The sequence below is a fragment of the Amblyomma maculatum genome, chromosome 6 (assembly GCF_055883805.1).
Source record: "Amblyomma maculatum isolate TAMU_Amacu chromosome 6, ASM5588380v1, whole genome shotgun sequence".
Lineage (NCBI taxonomy): Eukaryota > Metazoa > Arthropoda > Arachnida > Ixodida > Ixodidae > Amblyomma > Amblyomma maculatum.
The window spans coordinates 42,300,590-42,327,485 of record NC_139349.1 but is presented as its reverse complement, the minus strand read 5'-3'; the positions used below and the strand labels follow the sequence as shown (position 1 = coordinate 42,327,485).

Below are 26,896 nucleotides of genomic sequence, written 5' to 3'. Positions count from 1 at the left end.
AATCATACGCACAATCGTTGCAGTGTGCTGCGAAGAAGCAAACTCACAACTCAGAGTCCCTGCGTCACTTTGACTAACCAGCCACCCCGCCAAACCACCGGAAGAAAAAAACAAAAGCAAAGATTGTGAACACACGGAATCGGCGCTCATTCTACTTCCCCGTGCATCGCGCCTTTTGACTGAGCAGCGCCGGCAGCACGCCTCTCTTTCGAAAAAAAAAATAAAAATCTACCCAGGACGCGCAAAAATATTCTTCCCCATTTTCCTCCAATCAGCACGGGTCTTGAAGGAAAAAAGGTACTTCCACGTTACCCTTATGTACAGGACAAGGACACCCAGTAAAGAGGTCAGAATCGGGAGAAAGGTACAGGAAGAGATTGGGCTGGCCAGGAATGTGAGCACCAATGCCGAGCTGCTTTTCTCAAAAGGCGTCAAGGCTAAAAATTTTGCAGACGTTGAGAGCTGGAGTCGTCAAGGCAAGAAAAGAAGTATAGTGCTCAAAGTTGCAGTTTTAAAAAGTGGCAGTTCTGAATTTCTACTGAGAGTTTTTATATTGAGACAGCTAGCTACCTTCTTCCAAAGGCTAGGGTTGCATATCTTGTTATGCCTTCCCTCTGAATTTAAAACGACTTTGTTTTTAGCAAAACCACCTGATTGCTTAATTTGTGGATTTTTAAGGAAAGAACATCACTTAGACTGCATTTGAGTTTGAAGCTTGTTTTTGCATGGTTATGGTCGTTATTAACATGTGAGCAATTAGGTTCGAGAAATAAAACAAGCCTGCTTTATTTAAGCGCCTCAAGATTTGGTATTTCGCTACAAAAGTTTTTTTTTTTTTTTCTGCTACAAAAGCTGAAATATTTGATACAAAGTGCCAGTTTTCCTGCTGCAAAACATGAAATTTCTGCAGCAAACAGCGATTTCTTCTGCTACAAAAGCTGCTACAAGAAGCCAGTTGCCAATTCCACCCTCCGCTTGTATTCGCTGTCTTCTGTGCGGTTATTTGGATGCACAGAAACAAGTGTGTCCACTGATTCAGAGATTTTTTTATCATTTCCACTCAGGCCGCTTTTCAAATTGGGCACCCTGGACACTCCGATGTTTGTTTCTGTGCCTAAAGGTGCGCTCCGACGTTATTTTGACATCTTCAGATTTTACTGGACCTCTTGCTGCACATTCTCCTCAGTTTGATGGTCATTTGGGCCAAATTTCGCAGCGGCTCGATATATTTTGCAGCGCAAATGACAACCTGCATGCGTGACATTATCGGATGCACAGTCATCTATGTTTGCTTGGAGTTTGGAAAGTTTCAGCTTCTTTCTGGCCATTTCAGGCAAAGATTGCCTCCAAGCCGTAATTTAGTCGCCAGTTTAACTAATCAATTAGTGCATGCGCGATAGGATTTGTGGCCATATCTGGAATGTCATGGATTAGTCGGTAGTAACTTCACAAGCAGGTCGATGCCTACTTTTGGTTTCAGTTTCTCGGTTTTGTTCCTTTAAAATATCTCTGCATGATATCTTGAAACACAGGTTTTGTACCAGAAATGGGAGGCTTCAAAGAATGTGATTTGATCTCGGAACACCCCCTGAGTTATTGTTTGAAGTTGAAGGCTTTGACACTTAATTGCCTTTCTATTCCTCACACCGATACTATCTGTTATCGGTGTAGTTCTATCTCGCAATCTTCACAACTGTCGTTAACCATAAAAGCTGAATGTTATTGCTTGATGCATCACATACATTCGTTCGCGACATGAGCATGATCTACAGCTGTGTCGCAGTACGTCGTGAAGTCACGGACATGACGAACGCATGAAACATGATTGGTCAAGAGGTTCTAACTGGAGAGTATAGCCGTTACAGCTTAACACCAATGCAAATATGTAGCAGAAACTGTAATGCGACTGAGAATTGGTTGACAATCACTGTGACATCATTGTCTCTACGATTACGATGATCACTGGTGAAGCAGCGACACGATGTCATATTCCTGTGAACCAATTATTATACAGCCCACGCAGCAAAGAGGGACAATTTCAGTATGAAGCATGAAATTTGTTTTGATATTTGTTTGTGCAACTACGGGGCATGTTGACGCAGATCACAAAGCATATTGTCACGGTGTTGGCGACTGGGGCTAGATTAACAGAGCCGGTACAGGTAGAATCACACGGTCCAAGGTTTAGATGCGTCCTGCGAGTCCGGAGCCGATTCACTTCAACGTCATCTTTCACTCTGAGCGCCCCCTGGCATTCCTACCTCCTTAAGCGTAACGCACACAGTTACACGTGCACACAAGCGTACAAAAGCAACCTCCCCCCCTCAAAAAAAAGTTTGTAGATGTAGTTTGTCAGTCACCGTGCAAAGTACGGCTTCAGTCGCAAGACATGAACTGTCTCTGGACGAGGTAGCCGACGGCCTGTGGGCTCTGATCCATCCGGGAGCACCTCGTAATTGACATTACTGATGCGTCGCACGATTTTATACGGTCCGAAGTAGCGGCAAATTAGCTTGTCTGAAAGGCCGCGGCGTCGAACAGGAGTCCACACCCACACCTGGTCCCCGGTGTTGTAGGAAGCTTGTCTGTGGCGGAGGTTGTACCGGCGTGAATCCCTGTCCTGTTGCTGGGTGATGTGGACGCGTGCTAGTTGGCGTGCTTGCTCAGCATCTTGGGCAAACTGCTCGGCGTCAGAACAAAGTTCGGTATCTGTTTGGTAAGGGAGCATTGCGTCCAGCATCGTCCGAACCTCCCTGCCGTAAACGAGGCGAAACGGCGTGAAACGTGTAGTCTCTTGGACTGCCGTATTGTATGCGAACGTCACATATGGTACGATCGCATCCCAAGTCTTGTGCTGGGCGTCGACGTACATCGCCAGCATATCCGCGATGGTCTTATTAAGCCTTTCGGTCAGCCCATTGGTCTGCGGATGGTAAGCAGTAGCTTTTCGATGCGCCGTACCACTGAGATGAAAGACTTCGGCCATCATTTTTGAAGTAAAGGCAGTCCCTCTATCAGTAATAATACAGGTAGGAGCACCGTGCCGTAGTATGATCTGGTGTACAAAGAAATGGGCAACTTCAGACGCTGTACCACTAGATAACGCTTTGGTCTCGGCATAGCGAGTCAGATAGTCTGTGGCGATGATTATCCAACGGTTGCCACCAGAGGACCGAGGGAAAGGACCGAGAAGGTCCATGCCGACCTGATCAAATGGTGCTCGTGGTGGTATTATGGGCATGAGGAGGCCCACAGGCTTTGATTGCGGAACCTTCCGACGCTGACATTGCCGACAGCTCTTGACATAGCGCTTAACAACAGTGGCAAGGTTGGGCCAGTAGAATGTCTGTCGTATCCTAGCAAGTGTGCGAGAATAGCCCAAGTGGCCAGATGTTGGTTCATCGTGGCACGCGGAAAGGATTTCCTCTCTCAGAGCTGTGGGTACCACGAGGAGGTAGGTTCTTGACTCGGATCTAGAGTTCTGCTTATAAAGCACACCACCTCTCAGGCAGAAAGTTGAGAGGCTCCGAGAAAAGCACTTAGGTATGGTGGGCTGGCTGACCTTCTAAATAATCAATCAGTGCTCGTAAATCTGGATCTGCACGGCACGCTGCTGATGTGACATATCTGAAGCATCAACAGCTCCGAGGAAACTGTCAGCGTCATCCGTGTCTGGTGGAGCGAGCTCGACAGGCGCGCGGGAGAGCGTGTCAGCATCTTCATGCTTATGTCCGGACTTATAAACAATAGTGAGATCGAACTCCTGTAGGCGAAGGCTCCATCGCGCCAGGCGGCCGCATGGGTCACGCAGGTTGGCCAGCCAACACAAAGAATGGTGGTCAGTGACAACTTTAAATGGGCGACCATAAAGATAGGGGCGAAATTTCGCAGCAGCCCAAATAATGGCGAGGCATTCCTTTTCAGTAGTTGAATAGTTCGTCTCGGCGCGGGATAAAGTACGGCTAGCATAGGCGATGACTCGTTCAACACCATGTTGACGTTGCACGAGAACCGCCCTAAGGCCAATGTTACTGGCGTCGGTGTGTATTTCTGTCTCCCCCTGCTCATCGAAATGGGCTAGAACAGGCGGCGATTGGAGACGGAGACGCAGCTCGGCAAAAGCAGCTTCTTGTTCGTGCGTCCAAACAAAAGGGGTGTCTCCCCGGGTGAGCTGAGTCAGCGGTTCAGCGAGATCAGCGAAGTTATCGATAAAACGCCGGTAGTAACTGCACAAGCCGAGAAATCGGCGAACAGCTTTCTTGTCACGTGGAATCGGAAATTCCGCGACAGCAGCAATCTTGTCAGGGTCGGGCTTCACGCCGGCGGCGCTGACGACATGGCCGAGAAATTTAAGCTCTCGGTAGCCAAAGTGGCATTTCTGTGGCTTAAGTGTCAAGTTAGCGGATCGAAGGGCTTCGGAGTACTGACCGCAGGCGCTGAAGATGTTGTGCAAATGATTCTGCGAAGACCACCACGTCATCTAGGTAGACTAGACAACACTGCCATTTAAGGCTGGCGAGGACAGTGTCCATCATCCGCTGAAATGTGGCCGGCGCGGAACACAGGCCGAAAGGTAGAACTTTAAATTCGTAAAGGCTGTCGGGTGTGACGAAGGCCGTCTTCTCACGATCTCGCTCATCGACCTCAATCTGCCAGTAGCCACTTTTTAGATCGATGGATGAAAAATACTTTGCACGCCGAAGGCGGTCGAGAGAGTCTTCAATCCGCGGCAAGGGGTAGACATCCTTCTTGGTTACGGCTTTCAGTTTGCGGTAATCGACGCAAAAACGTAACGTGCCGTCTTTCTTTTTAACTAGAACGACCGGGGAGGACCACGGGCTATTGGAAGGCTGGATAACCTCATCTTCGAGCATTTCCTTAACTTGTGACCTAATAACTTCGCGCTCGGTCGAAGAGACGCGGTAGGGGTGCTGGCGGATTGGGCGCACATTATCGAACGTCACGATCTGGTGCTTGGCGATGGGAGTTTGATTCACTTTTGACGACGATGCAAAACACTCTTTGAATTCGAGTAACAATGAAAACAGCTGGTCGCGCTGGCTGACCGATAGCTCTGAGCTGACATCGAGATTGTCGAGGGATGTGGGCGGTGGCACGGTTTCTGCGGACAAGCACTCGGAGACATCAGATATGCGTTCGGCGAAAGCTACGGAAGTGTCACGAAAAAGGTGCCGATACTCGTGCGAAAAATTTGTAACAAGTACCTTGGACTGACCACGGTGAAGATGTATCAAACTGCGGGCCACGCAGACTCCTTGTGTCAACAGTAACGATACGTTAGTTTCGGCTATTGCGTCACCATCGTTAAGGGCATTGCATTTGACATTAACGAAGGTGCTGGTTCGGGGTGGCAGAGTGACACTGTCCTCATAAACTCGAAGCACATTGAGTGGTCGCTTTGCACCGCTGAGGGCCACTGCTTTCTCAGTAGAAAACGAGACCTTAGAATTCCGGAGGTCAATAATTGCGCCATATTCACGAAGGAAATCTACGCCCAGAATCAGGTCACGCGAACAGCTTTTCAGAACAAGGCAGCTTACCACAAATGTTGATTCTTGAATTTGAACTCTGGCCGTGCACATGCCCAGAGGAGTAATCAGATGACCACCCGCGGTGCGAACGTTTGTGCCAGCCCACGGAGTCAAAACCTTCTTGAGAACTGCGGCAAACTGGCTGCTCAAAATAGAATAATCAGCGCCAGTATCCAACAGAGCCCGAACATGGCGACCATCCAGTACTACGGGTATGTCCAACGAAATCTGCTCGCGAATGTCAGGCTTCTGAGTCTTTGAGTGCTCTGCGTTGGTGTACGCGGTCTGCTTCACCTGCAATTCGTCGTCGTTGCAGGTGCGTTGTTGCAGCGTCCGTTCCACCGGCAGTTCGTCGTCGCTGTGCGGGTGCCTTGTTGCGTCATGTGTCCCACCGGCAATTCGTCGTCGTTGCGGGTGCGTGGTTGCGTCGTTTGTTCCACCGGCAATTCGTCGTCGTTGCGGGTGCGTGGTTGCTTCGTTTGTTCCACCGGCAATTTGTAGTCGTTGCGGGTGCGTCGTTTCGTCGTCGGTTCCACCGGCAATTCGTCGTGGTTGCAGGTGCGTCGAGGTGGCATCGAGGTGGCGGTATGATCGGTAACCGCGGACTTTTCCAATGTCGATGCGTAGTCTTTCCGTGTCCGCATCAATGGGGGGTCTCCCGCGCCGCGATGTCCAGCGAGCCTACCCCCGAAGGTCGCTGGTTTCAGTTTTCCCTCTGGGGACTGGGCGAGCGGCCCTGCGCTGCCCATGAGGAACTCGTAGCAGATGGCGACGGGCGAGACCTGGGTGACGGTGATCTAGATGGTCGCAGACGAGACGGAACGATCCGGCGCTGATCATTGACGAAATCTTCAACGGCTCGAGGCCGTTCGCCGTAGCGAGGCCGCGGAGAATCAGCGGAAAACCCTTCGAGACCTAGTCGACGGTAGGGACAGCGCCGATAGACATGACCCGGTTCGCCGCAGTGAAAGCATAGCGGCCGTCGGTCGGGGGTACGCCACTCGTCTGCTTTGCGTGTAGGCGGTCGAGAATCTGTGACGTACTGGATCACGGGGGCTGCTGTTTTCGGCCCAGCTACGTTCGGAGGAATCAGGGACGGCGACGAGGGCGGAGAGTATTGCAGCACCTGGGAGTATGTAGGGCGGTGACACTCTGGTGGTGTAAGAGGAGGAGTAGGGCCAGGTTCACCGATTGGAAATGGAGGCCGGAGCGCTTGCTGCACCTCGTCGCGGACAACGCTGGCGATGGAGGAAGGAGCTGGTTGAGGTGTGCCATACATCAGTCGGAGTTCGTCGTGCACAACGGAATGTATGAGCTCCCGTAGCGCCGATGTGTCCATGCTATGCGATGGGAACTCAGCAGAGACGGAGGCGGCGTGGATGGTGGGATCCCGTGCCGAAGCTCGCTGCTGAAGCACTTTCTCTATAGTGGATGTTTCAGCAAAGAATTCTGCAACAGTTTTCGGCGGGCTGCGCACCAGGCCAGCGAAAAGCTGCTCTTTGACGCCACGCATGAGGTAGCGCAGCTTTTTGTCCTCGGACATCGTAGGATCCGCACGCTTAAACAGGCGCGTCAAGTCTTCGATATACGCCGCTACAGTTTCGTTAGGCATTTGGATCCGAGTGTGTAGAGCGCGTTCGGCCCGTTCGCGGCGATCTGAGCTTCCGTAAGTTGCCGCAAGATGACGTTTGAACTCACTCCAAGACGACAGCTGCTCTTCATGGTTCTCGAACCACGTCCGAGCGCCATCCTCGAGGCTGAAATATACATTTCGAAGCCGTGCGGCGTCATCCCAGAGGTTGAATGTAGCTACCCTTTCGTAGTGCTGCAACCAGTCGTCGACGTCTTCATAGGTGTCCCCGTGAAAGGTCTTTGGGACGCGGGGGTTTTGCAACGTCACGTAGGTGGGGGTCGCGCCAGGCATTGCGACGATGTCGTGGCTACTGGTAGTCATGCCCGAGGGGGAAAACTCAGGTGGTAGGCCTCGTTGCCTACGGCTAGTGCGGTGAACGGGCGTTTCCTCGAATATATGACCAGCACTCCTGCTTAGCGTAGGGGTACGGGACATCAGACCTGACCTCCACCAGATTTGTCACGGTGTTGGCGACTGGGGCTAGATTAACAGAGCCGGTACAGGTAGAATCACACGGTCCAAGGTTTAGATGCGTCCTGCGAGTCCGAAGCAGATTCACTTCAACGTCGTCTTTCACTCTGAGCGCCCCCTGGCAATATTATGCTATGCTATGGCGACTATAACTTCCTATTATTGACAAATAAATTAAATATTGGGGCGGTGAAGTTTGTGATCTGTAAAGCTGATGTTTTGCAAAAATGCGATTTTTCTTCAGGTTCATAGGTTTTTCGGACTGATTATTCAACTATTTTCCGGGCCATGCCAAGTCCGCAAAATCGGTCAGCGACTGTGTCAGAGTAGAGAAAAGGGGTAATACAGCAATCCAATTCAATTTTGGGAAGCATAAACAGAAATATTAAGGCGAAAGCCATTATAGGCTTATCAGTGTTAGTTCTTCGCGATTCCACGGTGTTTTGGTGTGATTGTGTTTAACCTTTCAAAAAATTGTCCTCCACTGGGAATTGAACTTCTATCCCTCCGATCACCAGCCGAGCTTGTAAACCGACTAAGCCATGCCAGGCACGTGAGAAACATATTTTAGTTTTCCTTGTCTAGCATTCCTGACAACATAGGGGCACGACGGTGCCGCATTTTCAAACCGGTTTCTGGGAGGGCATGTGGCGCACGCCATCTGCCGCCAGCTACAAAAACCAAGCACCGCAGCGAGTGCGCGCCGTCGCCACCGAGTGAATCTGCTCACCTCGAATCCGGCACGGAGGAAGCACTGTGGGATTGGCAGGGTTCTGCCAAATAAACGCTAGAGTAGAATCAGCCCAAAAGGCTTTCGTCTTATCGCTCTTGGGGGATCTTAAGTTCCTCAAGAATTTTTCTTAGCACAGGCAATATGCATGCTGTAAAGTAGTTGCACGTGTGAGTTGATTTCGAAAGTGGCAAATATGCACGCTTCGTCTTTGTTCCGCATCTTTACCAACCGCGGGACCACATTTGTTTACAAACATTGATTTTTGGCTATAGTACTTGGGTGGCACTTTCGTATTCATGTGTGATTGCTGAATAATTTATTTTTGATTTCTAGTTGATGCTTTTTCAATCTCGCCTACAGAACGATTCCGGTAACGTGTGTTCGGTGTTGAGGTCATGTGAGGCACGAGGAGGAGGGCAGTGGCTGCTAATGCAGCATTTATTGTGGCTCCAGCCTTTGAAGCAGCCCGATTTATATCCTGTAGTGATTGGAACTACGATCAGCAGTTCTGGGACAGTTTTTCTTGTGTCTCACGTGCACTTCACAGCTGCAAGCTCAGCATCAGCTGCACATGTCATAGCCATCGTGCAGATAATGAAACTGGAACGGCACCAACAAAGACGTTCGAATATAAATTATTTGATAGTTACAGCTGAATACCGTGTGGAGATGCATGTATCCTAGTGTCCAATACATCATCTGAAAGAGATCGAGGATTATAGCAACATGTTGTGGTTGGGTTATAGGTTTTGTGCTGGGAATCATGTTTGAGCGGTCTTGTTATGCTCTTTGAAACAGAACTTTGTTTGGCTGTGAGTTATATGGATGGTTTTAAAATAAAAGTAGGCTACACTTTTGAATACAGGAACTGTGTTGAGTACATTTCGATGATGAGACATGGTTAGGGTGCCTGACTATGCCCAAGAATGCGAGATCGAATCCCAGCTGCCATGGTTTCTTTTCGATGGAGGTGAAAAGCAAGGTGCCCGTGTGCTGTGCGATGTCACTGCACGTTAAAGTACCCCAGGTGGTTGAAATTTCCAGAGCCCTCCACTATGGTGTCTCTCATAGCCCGAGTTGCTTTGGGGTGTTAAACCCCATAAACCTTACTTCATGAAGTAATTGTTCGCCCAGTTTGCTTTTTGACCTGCATTTACTGCACGAAATTTTTTTCTGGATACTTCAGCCCGTGAATGCATGCACCCCACAAATATTTAAGATTGCTTGGGAGGCCAAAATGTAATCATTATGTAAGTAAACAGGGTACATAAAGGTATTGCAAGGGCCTTTTTAATTTTCTCCGCACACACCTACAAGCGCGGTGACACATGCACACACATAAGCAGGAGTGACTTCTTTTTTTTTTATCTGCACTGGCTTGGTAATGGTAACGGTTGCCACTTACACTTTCCAGAGACTTTGATGGTCATTGGACGATTTGTGGTTAACGTTTGTGAGTCACAGGTTTTGATGGTCGCTTGTGGTCACTGGGCGATTTGTGGTACTAACATTTGTAAGTACCGGCTTTGATGGTCATTGGGCAATTTGTATTCGTGACATTTGTGGGCCACCAGTTTTCATGCTCAGTAAGCATGGTAAGGGAAAAAGTTGACACTCCTGCTTGTATCCTTGTGAAATATGTTGCGAGTACTGGTGCAATCTTTTTCATTGGATGCAAAAATTTGCAGTTCTTAAACTCTGCCAAGCAATTAACAGGGCAAGATTGGGGTGGGTTAGTTTCTGTCGTTTGAAAGAAATTTTGCCAGTCTGGTTACCAGGGAAATGGAGACACAAACAGCTGGACTAGACTGATGACCATTTTGCCTGGGTTTCATCATATCGACCATTCTTACAGTCTGCCTTAGGTTTCTCGCAGTGAGTCTGGTGCAGGTTTCTTTTATAATCTGCCGGTAAGCACTTGGTGAGCAGCTGCCGGCCTGGGTGACTGGGGTCCTCCGTGAAGTAAGGCATGTGATTCGCTTGAATAAAATAATTCGCTTCAGTAAAATACTTTCTTTGTATGAGAAAATATTTCTGGTTTAAGTGTCATTGAATGTCGTCAGCATAATGAGCTAATGAAATTTGAATGATATGATAGTGTTCTTTTTTTACGTGTTCATGAGACAGGTACAGTTTTTTTTACTACAGTCAACCGCCTTCTTGCGAGCGTGCTGAATTATTCAGGCTACTGTAGTATAGTAAATGTGAAGGGATTTTTGGCATTATAATGTGCTACTAGAGGTGCAGCGTTTGATGCTGAACCCATTATTTTGAGCTTTTTTTTTTTTTTTTTTTTTTTTCTTTTTTCAGGATGGAGTTGACCTGATGGACGAGGATGTTCTGCGCTTCTACACGAAGGAGTGGGAGGAGTACCAGTTCTCGAGCAAGGTGCTCAACGGCATCTGCTCATACCTCAACCGGCATTGGGTCAAGCGGGAGTGCGACGAGGGCCGGAAGAACATCTATGAGATATACCAGGTGAGCCCTCCCTTTTGCTGATCTTTTTTTTTTTTTCTTTTTCTTTCTTCTTTTTTCTCCATCGCTGAGACATGCTCAGACCTTGCATGCTCAGTTTCACGGTGCTTTGTGGATGCACTGTCCATTTCAAGCACTATTATATGGCTGGAACTGTCAGTCAAGGTCAAATTTTCCATTACTTCTCCTCATATAATTTGTCTGCCGCTTGTATTTTGCTGTTAGTGAATGCATTGCTGCAAATTGGCTACTTTCCTGGATTAGGTGAGGTAGATCAAAAGTTTCATACTGACTTTTCTAATTGTTATTTTGCCCTTTTATTGTGGCTTTGTACTGGTTTCCCCCTTTTTTTTTTTTTTCAGATTCAGCCCTTTAGTGATGAATTGATCCTCATTGTCTTGGGTGGAAGTCCAGAACTAGGGGCCTTTATTTAATTATTTTTTTTTTTCGCTACTTGAGATGCTGGTAGTAGAAATAGTAGTAGTAGTAGGTTAGAGATGCTAGGCATGACATTTGCAGTTGCGGCTTTATATTGTCTTTGCTGTATGGTGTCTTAACGAGAAGTCTAACAAGCTTAACATTGTCTTCAATGTGGTGTAATGCTTTATTCATTGAAGTTTCTATAAAAAGTACAGTGCCGTCCAAGTTTTTGCTGCTTGTTAATTATATTATTTCCCAAACTCCTTTCACTTAAATAATTTCCCATTTTAATGTATATAACTGTTCTTTATTGGTTATATAGCAGCGCAGACTGGCTCTTGATGTTTTTCGTGGGAACGTTGATGAGAACTTGCACTAAGATTTGATGCTTCGTTTGTCATAGGATATGAGTAAATATTTTATTCTCTTAGTCGAAATGACTTTCATCTGTATTTTTACACCGAGCAGTGCTTTGGCATTACTTTTAGTTGGATTTATTTTAAATTCCTCCTACTCCAAACTGCACATTGTCCTTTTCTCCAGCCAGCCTTTTAATGTGTGAAATATTAGAAAGCTGGAAACTATGAAGAAGAAATGGGCATGGGCACTGCATGTAGTGCAAAGAGAAGATAACTGATGGTCGCTAAAGGTACCAAATTGGATACCAAGGGAAGGAAAGCGTAGCAGGGCCGAAGTCAGGTGAGCGGATGAGGCTTAGAAGTTCTAAGAGGTTAAGTGGATGCGGCTAGCTCAGGATAGAGTTAATTGGAGTAGTGTGGGAGAGGCCTTTGCCCTGCAGTCAGCACAGTCCGGATGATGATGGTGTTGATGATTAGAAGTTTCATGATGGCAAAAACTAACATGTCAGGTGAGGTTGCGCTGAGAGTGGAGAGAAAAGAGTTGAAGAAGAAAAATTAGCAGGCATCTAGGCAATGCCCAGCCTGACTTGGTGTAGCTATGACTAGGATGTCATCGGTAACCATGCAAGACAGTCAGTGTGGGACATTTTTAGGACACGCCTTCGGTACGTCACTTTCAGTCTCTCTAGTGAACAAGAAATGTATGTGTGATTGACCGGTGCAAAGTAAGAAACGTCAACTCCGAAATGCGGATTGTAAAGACCTGCACTGACGAGAATTCAAAGGAGGACAAAATGGAATGTCTTAAAACTTAGTCATGCTTACTCATTCCCGGCGAATAAAACTATCAGTCACCTATTTATTTTAGTTGTTAACTTGCTGTGTTTTTGCCATTTGGGCCCAGATCGACATGTAGAATGCGTGTTCCTTATGTGACTTTTTTTTTTTTTTTCACGCTGCTGATGTTTTCCTTCATTTTCTTTTGTTCAGTTGGCCCTGGTGTCCTGGAGGGACTGCTTCTTCTCACCGCTGCACAAACAGGTGATGCACCACATCAAGTTTGTTTTCACATGCATGTGGTAACAATGGTAGAGTGATGGCATTAATTAGCCCATGGTATCCAAAAAAAAGGGGCTTGGCTTGACTTCATGAGGCTTAATGTTAAAATGTGACTCTGGCTGTGAGGAACGCTTTAGTGGAGAGCTCCGGATTATTTCGACTGCCTGCACTTCTTAAAAGGGACAAACTATGTAATGGGTTTGGTTTGGTTTATGGGCTTTAGCGTGCCAAAGCGACTCAGGCTATGAAAGACGTCAGATACATAATATAATGTGATTATGGTGGAAAGGAAAAGATCTTGCCTCGTATGGTATAGATCGGGTGCTACAATATCCAAGAAACGAGGGTTTATAATTTTAATTTCAAAAGTCGCATGAAAATGAACGGTGAGTAAGTGGGGACCATGGCCCACTAAAACTTCTGTCAATGATGCATGCGTTCCTGTGCCGTAACACCCATAACGATAAGGCAGCATCCTCAGAGTCACTGCTGCTTGGGTCATCGACAAAATTGGTCGTAGACAGTGTGGAATCGTCAGATTTGTGACTCTTCGAAGCGCGCATCGTTGACGCGGATGCCGCCATTCTCGCATGAGACTCTGACGCTACCGCGTGCTCGGAGCGCGTTCATAAATAGCCACCTCGCGCAAAAAAATGTAAACAGCAATAATATCTAAGCTTCAGTTACCTGCCTACGGATGGCGTATTGTGTCCGTGAGTGACGTGAAAAAACTCAAAATTTGCACTCGAACTCATCATTAGCGGGCCAGAGTGCGGCCGTCAGAGTAGTCTGTATTGAATTCTGACGATAATTGGCAGCACCTTCAGAGTCTCTTCTGCTTGGGTCATCGATAAAATCGATCGTAGATAGTGCGTAGTCGTCAGATTTGCGACGTTTCGAAGCGCGCGTCGTCGACGCGAATGCCGCCATTCTCGCATGCGACTGAGACTCTGCCGCGTGTTCGGAGCACGGGAAAAAATGTACACAGCATCAAAACCGAAAGTTATGTTATCCGACTACACGCTAAATGGTATAGTGTCTCCGTGAGCAACGTGGAAAGATTCAAAATTGGTGCATGGAGTCATCGTTAGCGGGCTAACGAGGCTTAATGGGCACGGTAGGGAAAGAGTAAGTGTAAGAGTATGTGTGTGTCCACTGTTGCCTTGGCTGTCTTGTCCTGCATTCGTTTTCTACTGGTTCATCTTTTTTCTTTACCTTATGTTCTTACTTGTCATGTTGCTTACGTTACTTTTGTCTTTTTCTCAGGTGACGAATGCCGTGCTCAAGCTGATTGAGAAGGAGCGGAATGGTGAACCAATCAACACCAGACTGGTCAGCGGCGTCATGTTCTGTTACGGTAAGAAGCACCTCGATCTAGTGTTAGTTTGCCATGTTCTTTTGCTTCAATCTAGAACAGATGCACACAGCTACAGTTGGTATTTTGTGATTTCCTGACGTAAGCAAGTATCGACCCTCCACTGTAATATCAAGCAGTGCCTGTTGGAGGTCCCTTTGCTTAATTTTTGCTTGTGGTGTGCCTTTCTCACTCTCCGCAGTAATAAAAAAATTAATAAATGTAATTAATCAGCAGCATCAGTGCCGCCATCCGCACTGATTGCCGCTGACGATTTCTTGCCCAGTTCGGTGAACAAGGAACTGGTATGCGGTCCTGAAACGTCTCGAACTTCTTTGGAAGACTTGATATTTGACCGCGATTCGCTTCATTCAATGCCTTACCAGACAAGCTTTTATCAAATTATTGCGTCATCTGCACTAAATGTTATGGACACCTTTGTTGTGGTCTGCAGTTTTAGTGGTGTCCCTGATGACATTGCGGTGTAGTTGGTCACGTGGTGTGGGAGCATCGCACCGTGGCGCTCATGGAAAAAAAAAACAGAAGCAGAAGTGGTTGATTGACAAATAAATGATGTTCCTGGAGTGTAGTCCAACCTGACAGTGTTTTCGGGTTGATTTCGCTATAACAGACTTTTTGGTGTGCCCTGTCAGTTTCACTGTAGCGAGGTTCAATTGTATTTTGCACAGACTTGAGTTGTCCATTTACATGCGCTGTCCATCGTAAGTTTGTGGAAGGCAGATTTTGCAAATAAAATATTGTTGATTTGTGTATAGGAAACATTCATATTTTTTGGTGTTGCAAAAGTCAGTCCTTTAGCATTAAAATGAGAACCTTAATTTGATTTCTGCTAAAGTTCTCCTCTCTCTTAGAGAGAATACTAAAAAAAAAATCGCACCAGTCATTGGAAACAAAGCTTGAGATCTAGAATTGTCTCGTAATGTTGTATGGGAATAAAGGCATTGAGCCGTTTTAGAAATGAGATCCGATTTTCCTTCAGAGCCCATTTGGTTTTAGGGGTGAACCGAAGGCTAAAAAGCAAATCCTGTTGCTTGGTTGTTTTTTGCAAACACAGTATACGGTCTCTCTCATAAAACGAGAACAGTATGTAGGATATGAAAAAGTACTGCTTATTTTTAATTCCGTAGACTCATTGCTAATACTTGATTGCTATAGCAGTTCGGTATTGCCGAGCGCTTATTATTTTTATTGGAGATTCTGTGAAATGTGTCCCTTGATTTTGCCTCTTTCCTGCAGTCGAGCTTGGCCTCAACGAGGAGGACCCATCAGCCAAGGGGCCCAACCTGTCAGTGTACAAGGATGCCTTCGAGAACACTTTCCTAGAAGACACGGAGCGTTTCTACAACAGAGAGAGCATGGAGTTCCTCAGGCAGAATCCTGTCACAGAGTACATGAAAAAAGTATGGACTCATGGTTTTTTTTTTTTAATTTATTTTTTGTCCTCATATATTGTATTTCCCATTGTTTCTTTTGCAGCATTCCCTACATAAAGAGAAGCACTGAAAATGATTGCATTGTCCTCTTGTCTGAGCACACTTGGGAGTACCTTTGTCTCAAGAAAAGGACAAAATATGGCTACTTGTGTGTATGGTGCTAAAATGCCACTTGTGTCGTCAAGTGATAAATTTTATCAGAAACTATCTTTAGCTGCCCAAGCGAGCAAGTGCACTGGTGTTTTGTGCTAGTATTTTCTTGGGCCTGTGTCCACGTTTCTTCATTCCAGCAATTACATTTTCCTATTTTGCGTGCAATTGCTGGTGTTAGCAAACTGGCCAAGTACATGTTATCTTAACAGGTTATCTTAAGTTGACATCTTATGTACATGTTATCTTCCATCATGTGCTTATCACCACAGGCTCTGTGGAGTACACCTGAGTGACCTTACTGTATTTACCATTTTTAAAAAAAATCTTTTTGGTATCCCATCAAGCATGGACAAGCACCTCAAGATGTGCAAGTGACCACAAAAGCTTCCGGGATGCGAAAAACGATCAGAGCTCGCATTTCTTTTCTGTCTAAAGGTTGCGCAAAGCATTGAGGGGCGGATTATGTAGGGCACACAGGGAAGTGCTCATCACACCATTCGTACCTGGGCTCTATGATTTAGATTCAGAGAAGGCTGCTGAGAGTTCTTTGGAGGGGCTATCCTGTGGCTTAGCATAAGACTAAGGCTTGGCTTCTGTCTTGGCAGGCGGAGCAGCGCCTGAGTGAAGAGCAGCGGCGAGTGCAGCTGTACCTGCACGAAACGACCCTCGAGGCACTGGCAAAGACGTGCGAGAAAGTGCTCATCGAGAAGCACCTGGAGATTTTCTACGCCGAGTTCAAGAACCTGCTAAGCGATGACAAGGACGAGGACCTTGGGCGCATGTTTCAGCTGGTGTCGCGCATTGTTGATGGCCTTGGGGAACTGCGAGCTCTGCTGGAGGAACACATACAGGTGCGTTGTGTGCTGCCAGTTGGTGTGGTCGCAGCACGAGAAGGGTCGTGCTCTTGGTTCTAGGGGAACAAATCAATCTTCCGGTGTAAATGAATTGTACTGATTTAAATGAGCCATCGGATAAAAGTGTCGCACTCTAGACTCTCAAGGATATGAATCTCGGAAGGGTTGCAGAGGGTACTCGTATCATCTGAAGCACTGGAGATGCTTTCGTGCAGATTTGTTTGCGGATGGTAGGGCTGAGTTATGGCTATTCCAATGCTTGCTGCTCACTGTGCGTACCGTGCAGTTTACAGTCACGCACTTGCAACGTTGACGATTGCCAACTCGTATAGTTAATGTGAATGGTGATACGGGCAGTGCTTGGCTCTCAAGGGTGCAGTAACGGCTTGTCCATTTGTATTACTAGTAATGGAGGAGGAGTGTCTTCAGAACATTATTTTCTTTACAGTAAAGTCCGTATAGATCGGGGCAGTTTTAGGCAGAATTAGAAGTGCTTTGTTTAAGGTGATACAAAAGCACAGAAGGGAGGCTTTAGGCTACTAGTTGAGGTAGTAAGAAAAAAATTCTCATAGCAATTTTTCCTGTCGCACCATTTACCTTTTGAGCCATTCAGAGGGGCCAATATACGTTTCTGTGCTCCTGGGGCAAATTTGCTTTTAAATTGCATTGTGTAAAGCCGTTGAAAGCTGCATCAGCTGCTGCACCTAAAGTCCTCCTTTTGGAAATCACTGCATCGCAACTTTTCTTCTTAAGGGAGGACCCTGGTCTTAAGGCAATATTTTTTATTTACTGGTAGATTTTGATGAAAATTGCACCATTTATGCAGCTTTTTGTGCTGATTTCAAATATCCACAGTAATTTTATGTAAGCCATTTAGTTCTGAGTATATTGAGCACTTTATATTATTTGTTTGGAGGTGGAGGTGTCAGTAAAACTACAGGAGTGATAATAAAAACTTACGTATCAAATCAATTTAGAACTAATTTTAACCAAAGTTGCAGCTTGTCAAAATTGAGAGATCGAAAAGCCACCTTGACACTCCAGAAAACATGAAATTTTTAAAATCTTTCCTCATTAAATACCACAAATCTATTTATATTTTTGCACTGTACATGAGTTCAGCTTTCTGGTGCAAAAGGAATTATATAGCATATACATAGGAATTATGTATAGCAATATCATAAGTAGAACCAGAGATATCGCACCTCCAAACATGTACCGTCCTCAATATTTTCAGAAATTGAGGAAAAACGTGTTGATAATTTTTTGAAGCACCAAAGCTAACAGTAACTCATTAAGGGGGGAGGCTACCTTTGAATACCAACTTTGCTGTTTCTTGAGATAATTGAATGAAATTTTCAGGGTAGACTCATGGCACAGCCATTTGAATAACTGCAAAGTTTCATGGAGCTGCGCACGTTGGTACTCAAGTTAGAGAAATATATCAGAGTGGTTCACATGGGTTCCTTGTTCCGTGCCTGGTGAACTTGCAAAATGTGTTGGCACTATGAAATTCATTATGAAGGTTCCTGAATAGGTACCACAGGGCAAGACAGAGCCCTCTTTTTTTAATTTCCCTGCCGAAAAATTTTAGCAGTGCATTGAGGTTAGTGCCTCTAATTGGACTTGCATTAGCCTAATTTTGAATGTTTATTATAAATTCCAGACTCACTAATTTGAAGAAATGAGCTTGTCTTGCCCTCGGAAATTTATTCAGGCACACAATAAAAAAAAAAAAAAAAAAACAGGTGGGAATCCGATTAGCAGTTCCAGAAATACTGCGGGAATAAGCAACCATACCATGAAAAAAATTCATTCTGAGAAAATGGCCCTTGAGGTTTAAAACAGCATTTTCAAGTCTAAAGTTCGTTTTTGACTGCAGCACGTTGTGCCTCCACTCCCCGATTCCCTCGGAAAGTGCATTTTCATGCGAACAGCGGTTGATGCTGACAACGCGTTATCGCTTGCGATGACAGACTCAATACGGGAGGCCAAGATCGCAGAGGTTGATATGGTCGGTACAGCAGGCACGCTTCAAACGCCGGCTCCTTACGTTGACGCGAAAGATACGCAGTTGGAAGTGGCAGCGCAGTCGGTCTAGTAGTAGTGATGTAGCAGCAGCAGCACTAATAGAAGCGTCTCTGCGCCCGTTGGCAACGCTTTTCGCTAACTTCAAGATTCGGACGGCATTCACAGAACGACGACGTATGCAGTGTTTTGAACTTCTTAGCACGCATCGTGGCCGACCGTGCAATAATCCACAAAGTGCACATAACCGTTCAAAACATGCCACCAGAATTCGTAACGAGCGATGATCACGGCGATCTCAAAATGGTGAAACGTGAAGAGATTCAGCGAGCGCACAAAGAACGCCAGCTCAGTAGGCAGCCGGAGCAGACGACGCGCCGGGGAGGGGCCACCGCCTCAGCGCGTGCAGCAGCCAATAGCAGTCGCGCGATCCCCCGCGTTCTCACGGAATGCGCGCTTTGTCCAATCACAGCCCGAATTCGAGACGCAGGAAGCTCAACAATCCCTGTGAGGCCCCCAGTCACAAGCGAGCCATGCTTCTGCTATGCCGCGGACGGTGCCGGCGAAGGCAATACCGTATTTACTCGCGTAATGAACCCACCTTTTTTCCAGATAAGTTGACATAAATTTGGGGGGAGGGTTCATTACGCGGGGAAAAAAAATTTAGATATTTTTTAGGTCGAAATTTCATGTCACAATGAAGATAGGAAAATCGCAATCCCAACCTTACCTTTATAGTAAAAACACGTACGCGATGAATGTGAATTAAAAATTCATTTTTATTTTCATGCTGCTGGCTGCTTATGGTCTGTCTCACTCGGGCTCGCTATCTGAATCCACGCTTGAACTCATATCGCTTGCGACTTCGTCGGCGTCGTCGTCTTCCCACAGCGCGTCGTCTTCACTGCCGTCGAGGCTGTTGGAGATGCCAGTCTTTTTGAAGCTGCGGACGACCATCTCGCTGGGAATCACACTCCATGCTTCTAGAATCCATCGACAGAGCATGTCGATGGTGGGCCTTCTAATCTTACCTGGGGGAGTCAGGTCGTGGTTTCCCGCGGCCATCCACTCTGTATAGAGCCGGCGCACGTTGTCCTTAAAGGGCTTATTAATGGAAACATCAAGGGGCTGCAGCACTGATGTCAAGCCACCTGGGATGATAGCGAGGTGCGTGCGTAACTCGCTCATTCGGCAGCGGACATTTTTTTCCAGATGGCCGCGGAAGCTGTCCATAACAAGCAGCGATGGCAGGAGAAGAGCCCCGGGCCGCCGTCCCCAGACTGTTTTCAGCCAGTCGGACACCAGCTCGGCCGACATCCACCCTTTCTCCTGGGCGCGAATGTGGATACCGGCAGGAAGAGTTCCCTTTGGCAGAGTCTTTCTTTTGAAGACGACGAACGGCGGCAGCTTCCTGCCGTCCGCTGTTACAGCTAACATCACGGTGCACCGCTGCTTCTCGGCGCCCGTCGTCTTAACCTGCACACTTTTCGCACCTTTCATATCGACAGTGCTGTTTCTTGGCATGTCAAAGTTTATAGGCGTCTGGTCCGCGTTCCCGATTTGCGACAGCAGGAACTTTTTGTCCTCACGGATCCGAATGACAAAGCGGTGGAAATCACGCACTTTGTCACCACAGTCTGCCGGCAGCCGCTGGCATAACGTAGTACGCCTTCTGAGGCACAACCCGTTCCGGCGCATGAAACGAGTCGTCCAACCACTGGTCGCCTTAAATTCACTCGCGGCAATGCCGTGACTTCTTGCAGTGGCCCGCGCGTGATTCTGTATCAGCTCGTGGGATACGGCACATCCTTCGTTGCGGAGCCTCTTCACATAGCTCAGAACTTCTTCCTCGACGCGAGGAAACTTGCCCTGCTTTGGCCCGCGAAAGGCCCGGCGATCTTTCTTCGTCGCTCGGAGCTCCTCTTGTTGATTCCTCCAGTAGCGCACACGCACGGGGTCTACACTAAAATGCCGTCCAGCCGCGCGATTGCCATGCTCCAAAGCATGCTCCACGACTTTGAGCTTAAAACCGGCCGTGTAGCTAGCGTAACGCCCCATCGCACAACGCGCAGAAAATGCACAGCACGCACGAAATAATGCAAAGGTCGTAGCGAAGCACTTAAACAGCAACAAAATAGGACTGGCGAAATGGCGACCGACGCTGTCCAAGTGCGTTGTCTTTACTTCGTTCTGCCGCCGCCGCGCATGCATGGCGCTATAAGCAGAGGTTTGCTTTGCATTTAATAGATGGCACTCGCAACCTGCATCATCATCATCATTGTAAAAAAAAAATCTAGAGAAGTTTGACAAATTGGTTCGAGAAATACAAAGAAAATAGCCGAGCGTGGTGGAAACTGCCGTCACCCCATTTCAAAGAGGACGCCCCAGTAAAGCCCTTTGCGCATCCACCAACGAATCATGCAAGGTCAATGAACGATCAACGAAAGCGTGCAGTCGACGCCCGCGTCACCCGCGTTCGCGTCGCCGGTGTTCAGCATATTTGGCTTCAAATGATGTTTATTTTATCACTGCGCGATCAGACAATTTTATGATCGTCGACAGTCGACAGCGCCGGCCAATTGAGCCGAGATAACGCGAACATGCTGAACACCGACCCTGCGGGCGGGTGCGCGTTATTTACGCGACGTAAAAAAAATAATTCAATTTTCGACGACAAAAGTGGGGGGTGGGTTCATTACGCGAGTAAATACGGTATGGAAAAGGGCCAGCATTCACAAACAAAACAAGACCAAGATGGCGGTGCTCGGTTCAGCGGCAGAGAAATGGCGCGCGCGCGAAGTATGGGTACTTTTGCCGTTCGCTCGCGACTCTGGGGCTGCCGCGCCCAGTTGTATATTTAATTTAAAGCAGTTCCACAATGAATTAGGCGTTTATAATTATAGGAAAGGTACCGTATTTACTCGCGTAATGAACCCACTCGCGTAATGAACCCACCCCCCACTTTTGTCGTCGAAAATTGAATTTTTTTTTTACGTCGCGTAAATAACGCGCACCCGCCCGCAGGGTCGGTGTTCAGCATGTTCGCGTTATCTCGCCTCAATTGGCCGGCGCTGTCGACTGTCGACGATCATAAAATTGTCTGATCGCGCAGTGACAAAATAAACATCATTTGAAGCCAACGATGCTGAACACCGGCGACGCGAACGCGGGTGACGCGGGCGTCGACTGCACGCTTTCGTTGATCGTTCATTGACCTTGCATGATTCGTTGGTGGATGCGCAAAGGGCTTTACTGGGGCGTCCTCTTTGAAATGGGGTGACGGCAGTTTCCACCACGCTCGGCTATTTTCTTTGTATTTCTCGAACCAATTTGTCAAACTTCTCTAGATTTTTTTTTTACAATGATGATGATGATGCAGGTTGCCGAGTGCCATCTATTAAATGCAAAGCAAACCTCTGCTTATAGCGCCATGCATGGGCGGCGGCGGCAGAACGAAGTAAAGACAACGCACTTGGACAGCGTCGGTCGCCATTTCGCCAGTCCTATTTTGTTGCTGTTTAAGTGCTTCGCTACGACCTTTGCATTATTTCGTGCGTGCTGTGCATTTTCTGCGCGTTGTGCGATGGGGCGTTGCGCTAGCTACACGGCCGGTTTTAAGCTCAAAGTCGTGGAGCATGCTTTGGAGCATGGCAATCGCGCGGCTGGACGGCATTTTAGTGTAGACCCCGTGCGTGTGCGCTACTGGAGGAATCAACAAGAGGAACTCGGAGTAACGAAGAAAGATCGCCGGGCCTTTCGCGGGCCGAAGCAGGGCAAGTTTCCTCGCGTCGAGGAAGAAGTTCTGAGCTATGTGAAGAGGCTCCGCAACGAAGGATGTGCCGTATCCCACGAGCTGATACAGAATCATGCGCGGGCCACTGCAAGAAGTCACGGCATTGCCGCGAGTGAATTTAAGGCGAGCAGTGGTTGGACGACTCGTTTCATGCGCCGGAACGGGTTGTGCCTCAGAAGGCGTACTACGTTATGCCAGCGGCTGCTGGCAGACTGTGGGGACAAAGTGCGTGATTTCCACCGCTTTGTCATTCGGATCCGTGAGGACAAAAAGTTCCTGCTGTCGCAAATCGGGAACGCGGACCAGACGCCTATAAACTTTGACATGCCAAGAAACAGCACTGTCGATATGAAAGGTGCGAAAAGTGTGCAGGTTAAGACGACGGGCGCCGAGAAGCAGCGGTGCACCGTGATGTTAGCTGTAACAGCGGACGGCAGGAAGCTGCCGCCGTTCGTCGTCTTCAAAAGAAAGGCTCTGCCAAAGGGAACTCTTCCTGCCGGTATCCACATTCGCGCCCAGGAGAAAGGGTGGATGTCGGCCGAGCTGGTGTCTGACTGGCTGAAAACAGTCTGGGGACGGCGGCCCGGGGCTCTTCTCCTGCCATCGCTGCTTGTTATGGACAGCTTCCGCGGCCATCTGGAAAAAAATGTCCGCTGCCGAATGAGCGAGTTACGCACGGACCTCGCTATCATCCCAGGTGGCTTGACATCAGTGCTGCAGCCCCTTGATGTTTCCATTAATAAGCCCTTTAAGGACAACGTGCGCCGGCTCTATACAGAGTGGATGGCCGCGGGAAACCACGACCTGACTCCCGCAGGTAAGATTAGAAGGCCCACCATCGACATGCTCTGTCGATGGATTCTAGAAGCATGGAGTGTGATTCCCAGCGAGATGGTCGTCCGCAGCTTCAAAAAGACTGGCATCTCCAACAACCTCGACGGCAGTGAAGACGACGCGCTGTGGGAAGACGCCGACGCCGACGAAGTCGCAAGCGATATGAGTTGAAGCGTGGATTCAGATAGCGAGCCCGAGTGAGACAGACCATAAGCAGCCAGCAGCATGAAAATAAAAATGAATTTTTAATTCACATTTATCGCGTACGTGTTTTTACTATAAAGGTAAGGTTGGGATTGCGATTTTCCTATCTTCATTGTGACATGAAATTTCGACCTAAAAAATATCTAAATTTTTTTTCCCCGCGTAATGAACCCTCCCCCCAAATTTATGTCAACTTATCTGGAAAAAAGGTGGGTTCATTACGCGAGTAAATACGGTAGTTTATAACATATACAGCCAAAAGCCCGCGTCCCCCCTTAAAGTAGGTTCTGACTAGCTTCTGATGTCAATGCATCATTTACCATTGATATAAATCGCCCTCAAATAATTAAATTTCCAGCGAACGGAAAGCATGGTCCGGAGGCCGCCACCAAGACGAATGCGTTTGTATCGTGACCTCCGCAAAAGTTGGTGCCAAGTTCTGGCGCGCGATCATCATTCTCACGTTCATGCAGTAAAAGCAGTTGGCCTGCAACTAGTGATAAGCGACCGTTGCTCGTCGTGCACCGCGTAGCGTTCAGAAGAAAGTTTATTTCGACAAGATTTGGGATTCCGCGCAATCTTCTCTATGTTCCGCATGTCGCGGGACGCTCCTTTGCGACTGCCGCTGCGGCTGGTCGCGGCAGTGCCTCACAGGACGATCTATCCCGACGTTGAAAGCTGCATTTGCTCATCTGCACCCTCACGATTCCGTACGCGCCAGATCGTGCCGCTCCTCGCTATCGCACTGAGCACGACCGGCTATGCTACGCTGTTATCAGGCCATCGCAGACTCGCGTCGGCGCTTCGTCATTGATTGCAGATAACCAGATGCGGCAATGCAGCGTCCCCGGCGCCTTTATCTCCTCTCGCTACTTTTTTTTTAGGCTAATAACGAAGCGTGAATTTCAATATTGCGCATTTCACGTTGTGGTTACGATGAGGGAACGGCGCTAGGCCGACTAGGCCTAAAGGAGAGACTTTTTCAAAATGGTGTCGGAACGCGAGCAGTCGACGCCGCCAGCCAACCAAAGCTCGCCTTTTGCTCACGTGCGGTGGGAGTCCAATAGCAGGGCGTATTTCACGCAATTTTGATCCTTTGTTTTCCGCTTTGGTGGGCTCGCTCATGGTCGCCAACCGAGATATAGGAATGGCCTGAATTGCGATCTTTCGAACAACATCAACATTATGCCCGCAGATCGCGTATTTCTCGAACTGCGGGAGATCGAAATTCGGCGCGATTTGACCTCAATTTAAAGGGCCACAAGCGCAGATTCTAGTCTTTGGAACGCTGTAACACGCAGATTAGGCGATATTTTTCAACAAAAGTTCGGAGATAGCTGTGGAAAGATCTCAGAATCGCGAAAACGAGAAGATTGAAAATTCAATTTTCTGACCGATTTTCGGCTGCAAAGACCCGGGTCCCCCCTTAAGTTATCAAAAACCACAGTCGTGCAACATTGAACCCAGATGTATAGAACTCGAAGGGGATTGCAAAAGAATTTGATATATCAAGGATTCAATATTAGAGGCGTGCAGATATTCAAAATTTCAAATACTAACCAATTATGTTTTGTATTCAATTAAGGGAAAACTGATATTCAGAATTTTCAAATATTCTAAAATATTTAAAAATTACTGAATACACTGAAAATTCAAATTCACCAGTTTCACCACTGTGCCTCCCTGCAGTGGTCAACCACATGGTGTCGGGAAGGCCCTTTTGGTTCCTTTTTAGTGTTCAGAAAATAGCCCTGATGCATTTTGGGGGTGCTTTACTGCTATGCTTGAGCACGGGGATTTTTGAACACTAAAGAGGAACCAAGAGGGCCTTCCCGTCAGTGTGCGCAAAGCGAAGCACTTGACGATACGAAAGAAAATGTTGTTCTCACTCTGGTTTCATCTCAAAGGGATACGACCATCGTGCAGGTGTTCATCAGGTAAAATAGACCCCTTGCAAAAATCGTTAAGTAGGCTTTCCCACGCTGCTTCTTTCCCCAAACATGGCGTCACTAGCCGCCAGAAAAACGACGATATAGACCCGAAATCGCATGTTGCTTCTACAGAGATGCATGTAGAGGTAATAGAGCAATTATGCAAATATGTTCTGATGCATAAATGATATGAATTATGGCCATAATATGTTTCAATACATTGCTGTTCCGCCATTAGAGGGGAAGGCAGCATAAAGGTGAAGCTGACTTAACATTTATGAAAGGGGTCTATTACTGTGATGCAAGTGCTTCCCGGCAGTTCTTGCAGCCCCATTCAAAGGACATTTTTTTCCTGCTCCCTTGAAGGCCGAATTAACGAGAGTTCACTGTACTCAGCAGTTGTGTGAGAACTCCACCCAGTTTCGTGCAGGTCATTCCTGTACAGAGTGTCAGTTTACAGAGATATTTTATAATAATAATAATAATATTTATACTGGATATTTTAGTAAAGTACCTTATACACGCGTGTAATAGCCGCACTTTTTTTTTCCGAGATTGGGGTGAAAATCAGGGGGTGTGGCGATTACATGAGAAAAAAGACAGCGAAAAATATTATTTTCGGTGGTACCTGCCTTTATTATTGTCAAAAAACTCCTCGTCCTCCTCCGCTAAACTCGGGATTTCAGGCTCGTCCAGTGTCCAAAGCATCACTCCTCGTCGTCGTCGTCCTCCTCCTCCTCTGAACTCATCGGGACTTCAGGCTCGTCCTTGTCCCAGATGAGGTCATCCTCCATACCGTCCAGCCTGTTTGATATCCCTGTCACCTTGAAACTTTTTTTCCACAGTCTCGAACGAAACCGTGGCCCACGCTTCAAGTATCCAGTGGCAAACGGCCACACATACTCGAGAAGTGAGTCTTCAACTTCCAGAAACATGCTCTGCTTCCCTCGGAAAGCGCACCTCTGAACATTTGTTTTCCTGAGGGCATCTTCTTGGGAGCACCATTGCCGTACACATTTTTCGTCAACGCCGAACTTTCGTCCAGCTGCTCTTTTTCCTTCTTCTTTCGTGTAGTGAATCACTTTCAGTTTAAAGTGAGCGGTATAAGCAACGTATTTTCCCATCGAGGAAAAAGAAAATCTTCAGCTCACGAGCGCAGAACAAATCAGGGCAGCGATGCATTCCGATTGCGAAATCGCACATGATATGCTTCGGGCGATCGAGGAAATGGCTGTAAAACGGAGGACTGAACAGACTTGGATTGGATTTGCTGACCTCACCCTTTGTAACGGGCGGGCATCGCTGTGGCTAGGAGCGCCCCTAATGGAGGTGGTGGCCGCTGCCCCCATGCTCGATTTTTTTTTTCCTCAAATATTTTGTTCTTAATTCTTATTGGCAATTGCTGCTTCTAACCTTACGCTTCATTTTGGCTTTCACTTGATTTTTGGGCACCACCTGGCGGCAGTAACCACAGAACGTTCCGTATTTCTTACACCGCACAGTAGACGGCACTGCCTAACTTCCTGAAACTCATGGTACGGCTTTTACTTGGGAAATTTTTTAAAAGCTTTTTTTTTCCCAATTTTCTT

General features: G+C 47.3%; 1 protein-coding gene across 8 annotated transcripts in view; it reads left to right on the top strand.

The window, feature by feature from the left end:
- The window catches only part of Cul1 (cullin 1), a 68,768-nt gene that overhangs the window by 8,276 nt on the left and 33,596 nt on the right, over positions 1-26,896 (top strand). For all 8 annotated transcript variants that reach the window (XM_084606529.1, XM_084606525.1, XM_084606523.1 and 5 more), the window contains exons 5-9: positions 10,700-10,867; positions 12,634-12,684; positions 13,969-14,059; positions 15,314-15,477; positions 16,269-16,514. In XM_084606529.1, the coding sequence (XP_084462655.1) occupies positions 10,700-10,867; positions 12,634-12,684; positions 13,969-14,059; positions 15,314-15,477; positions 16,269-16,514 (720 nt within the window). The remainder of the gene's footprint in view (positions 1-10,699; positions 10,868-12,633; positions 12,685-13,968; positions 14,060-15,313; positions 15,478-16,268; positions 16,515-26,896) is intronic.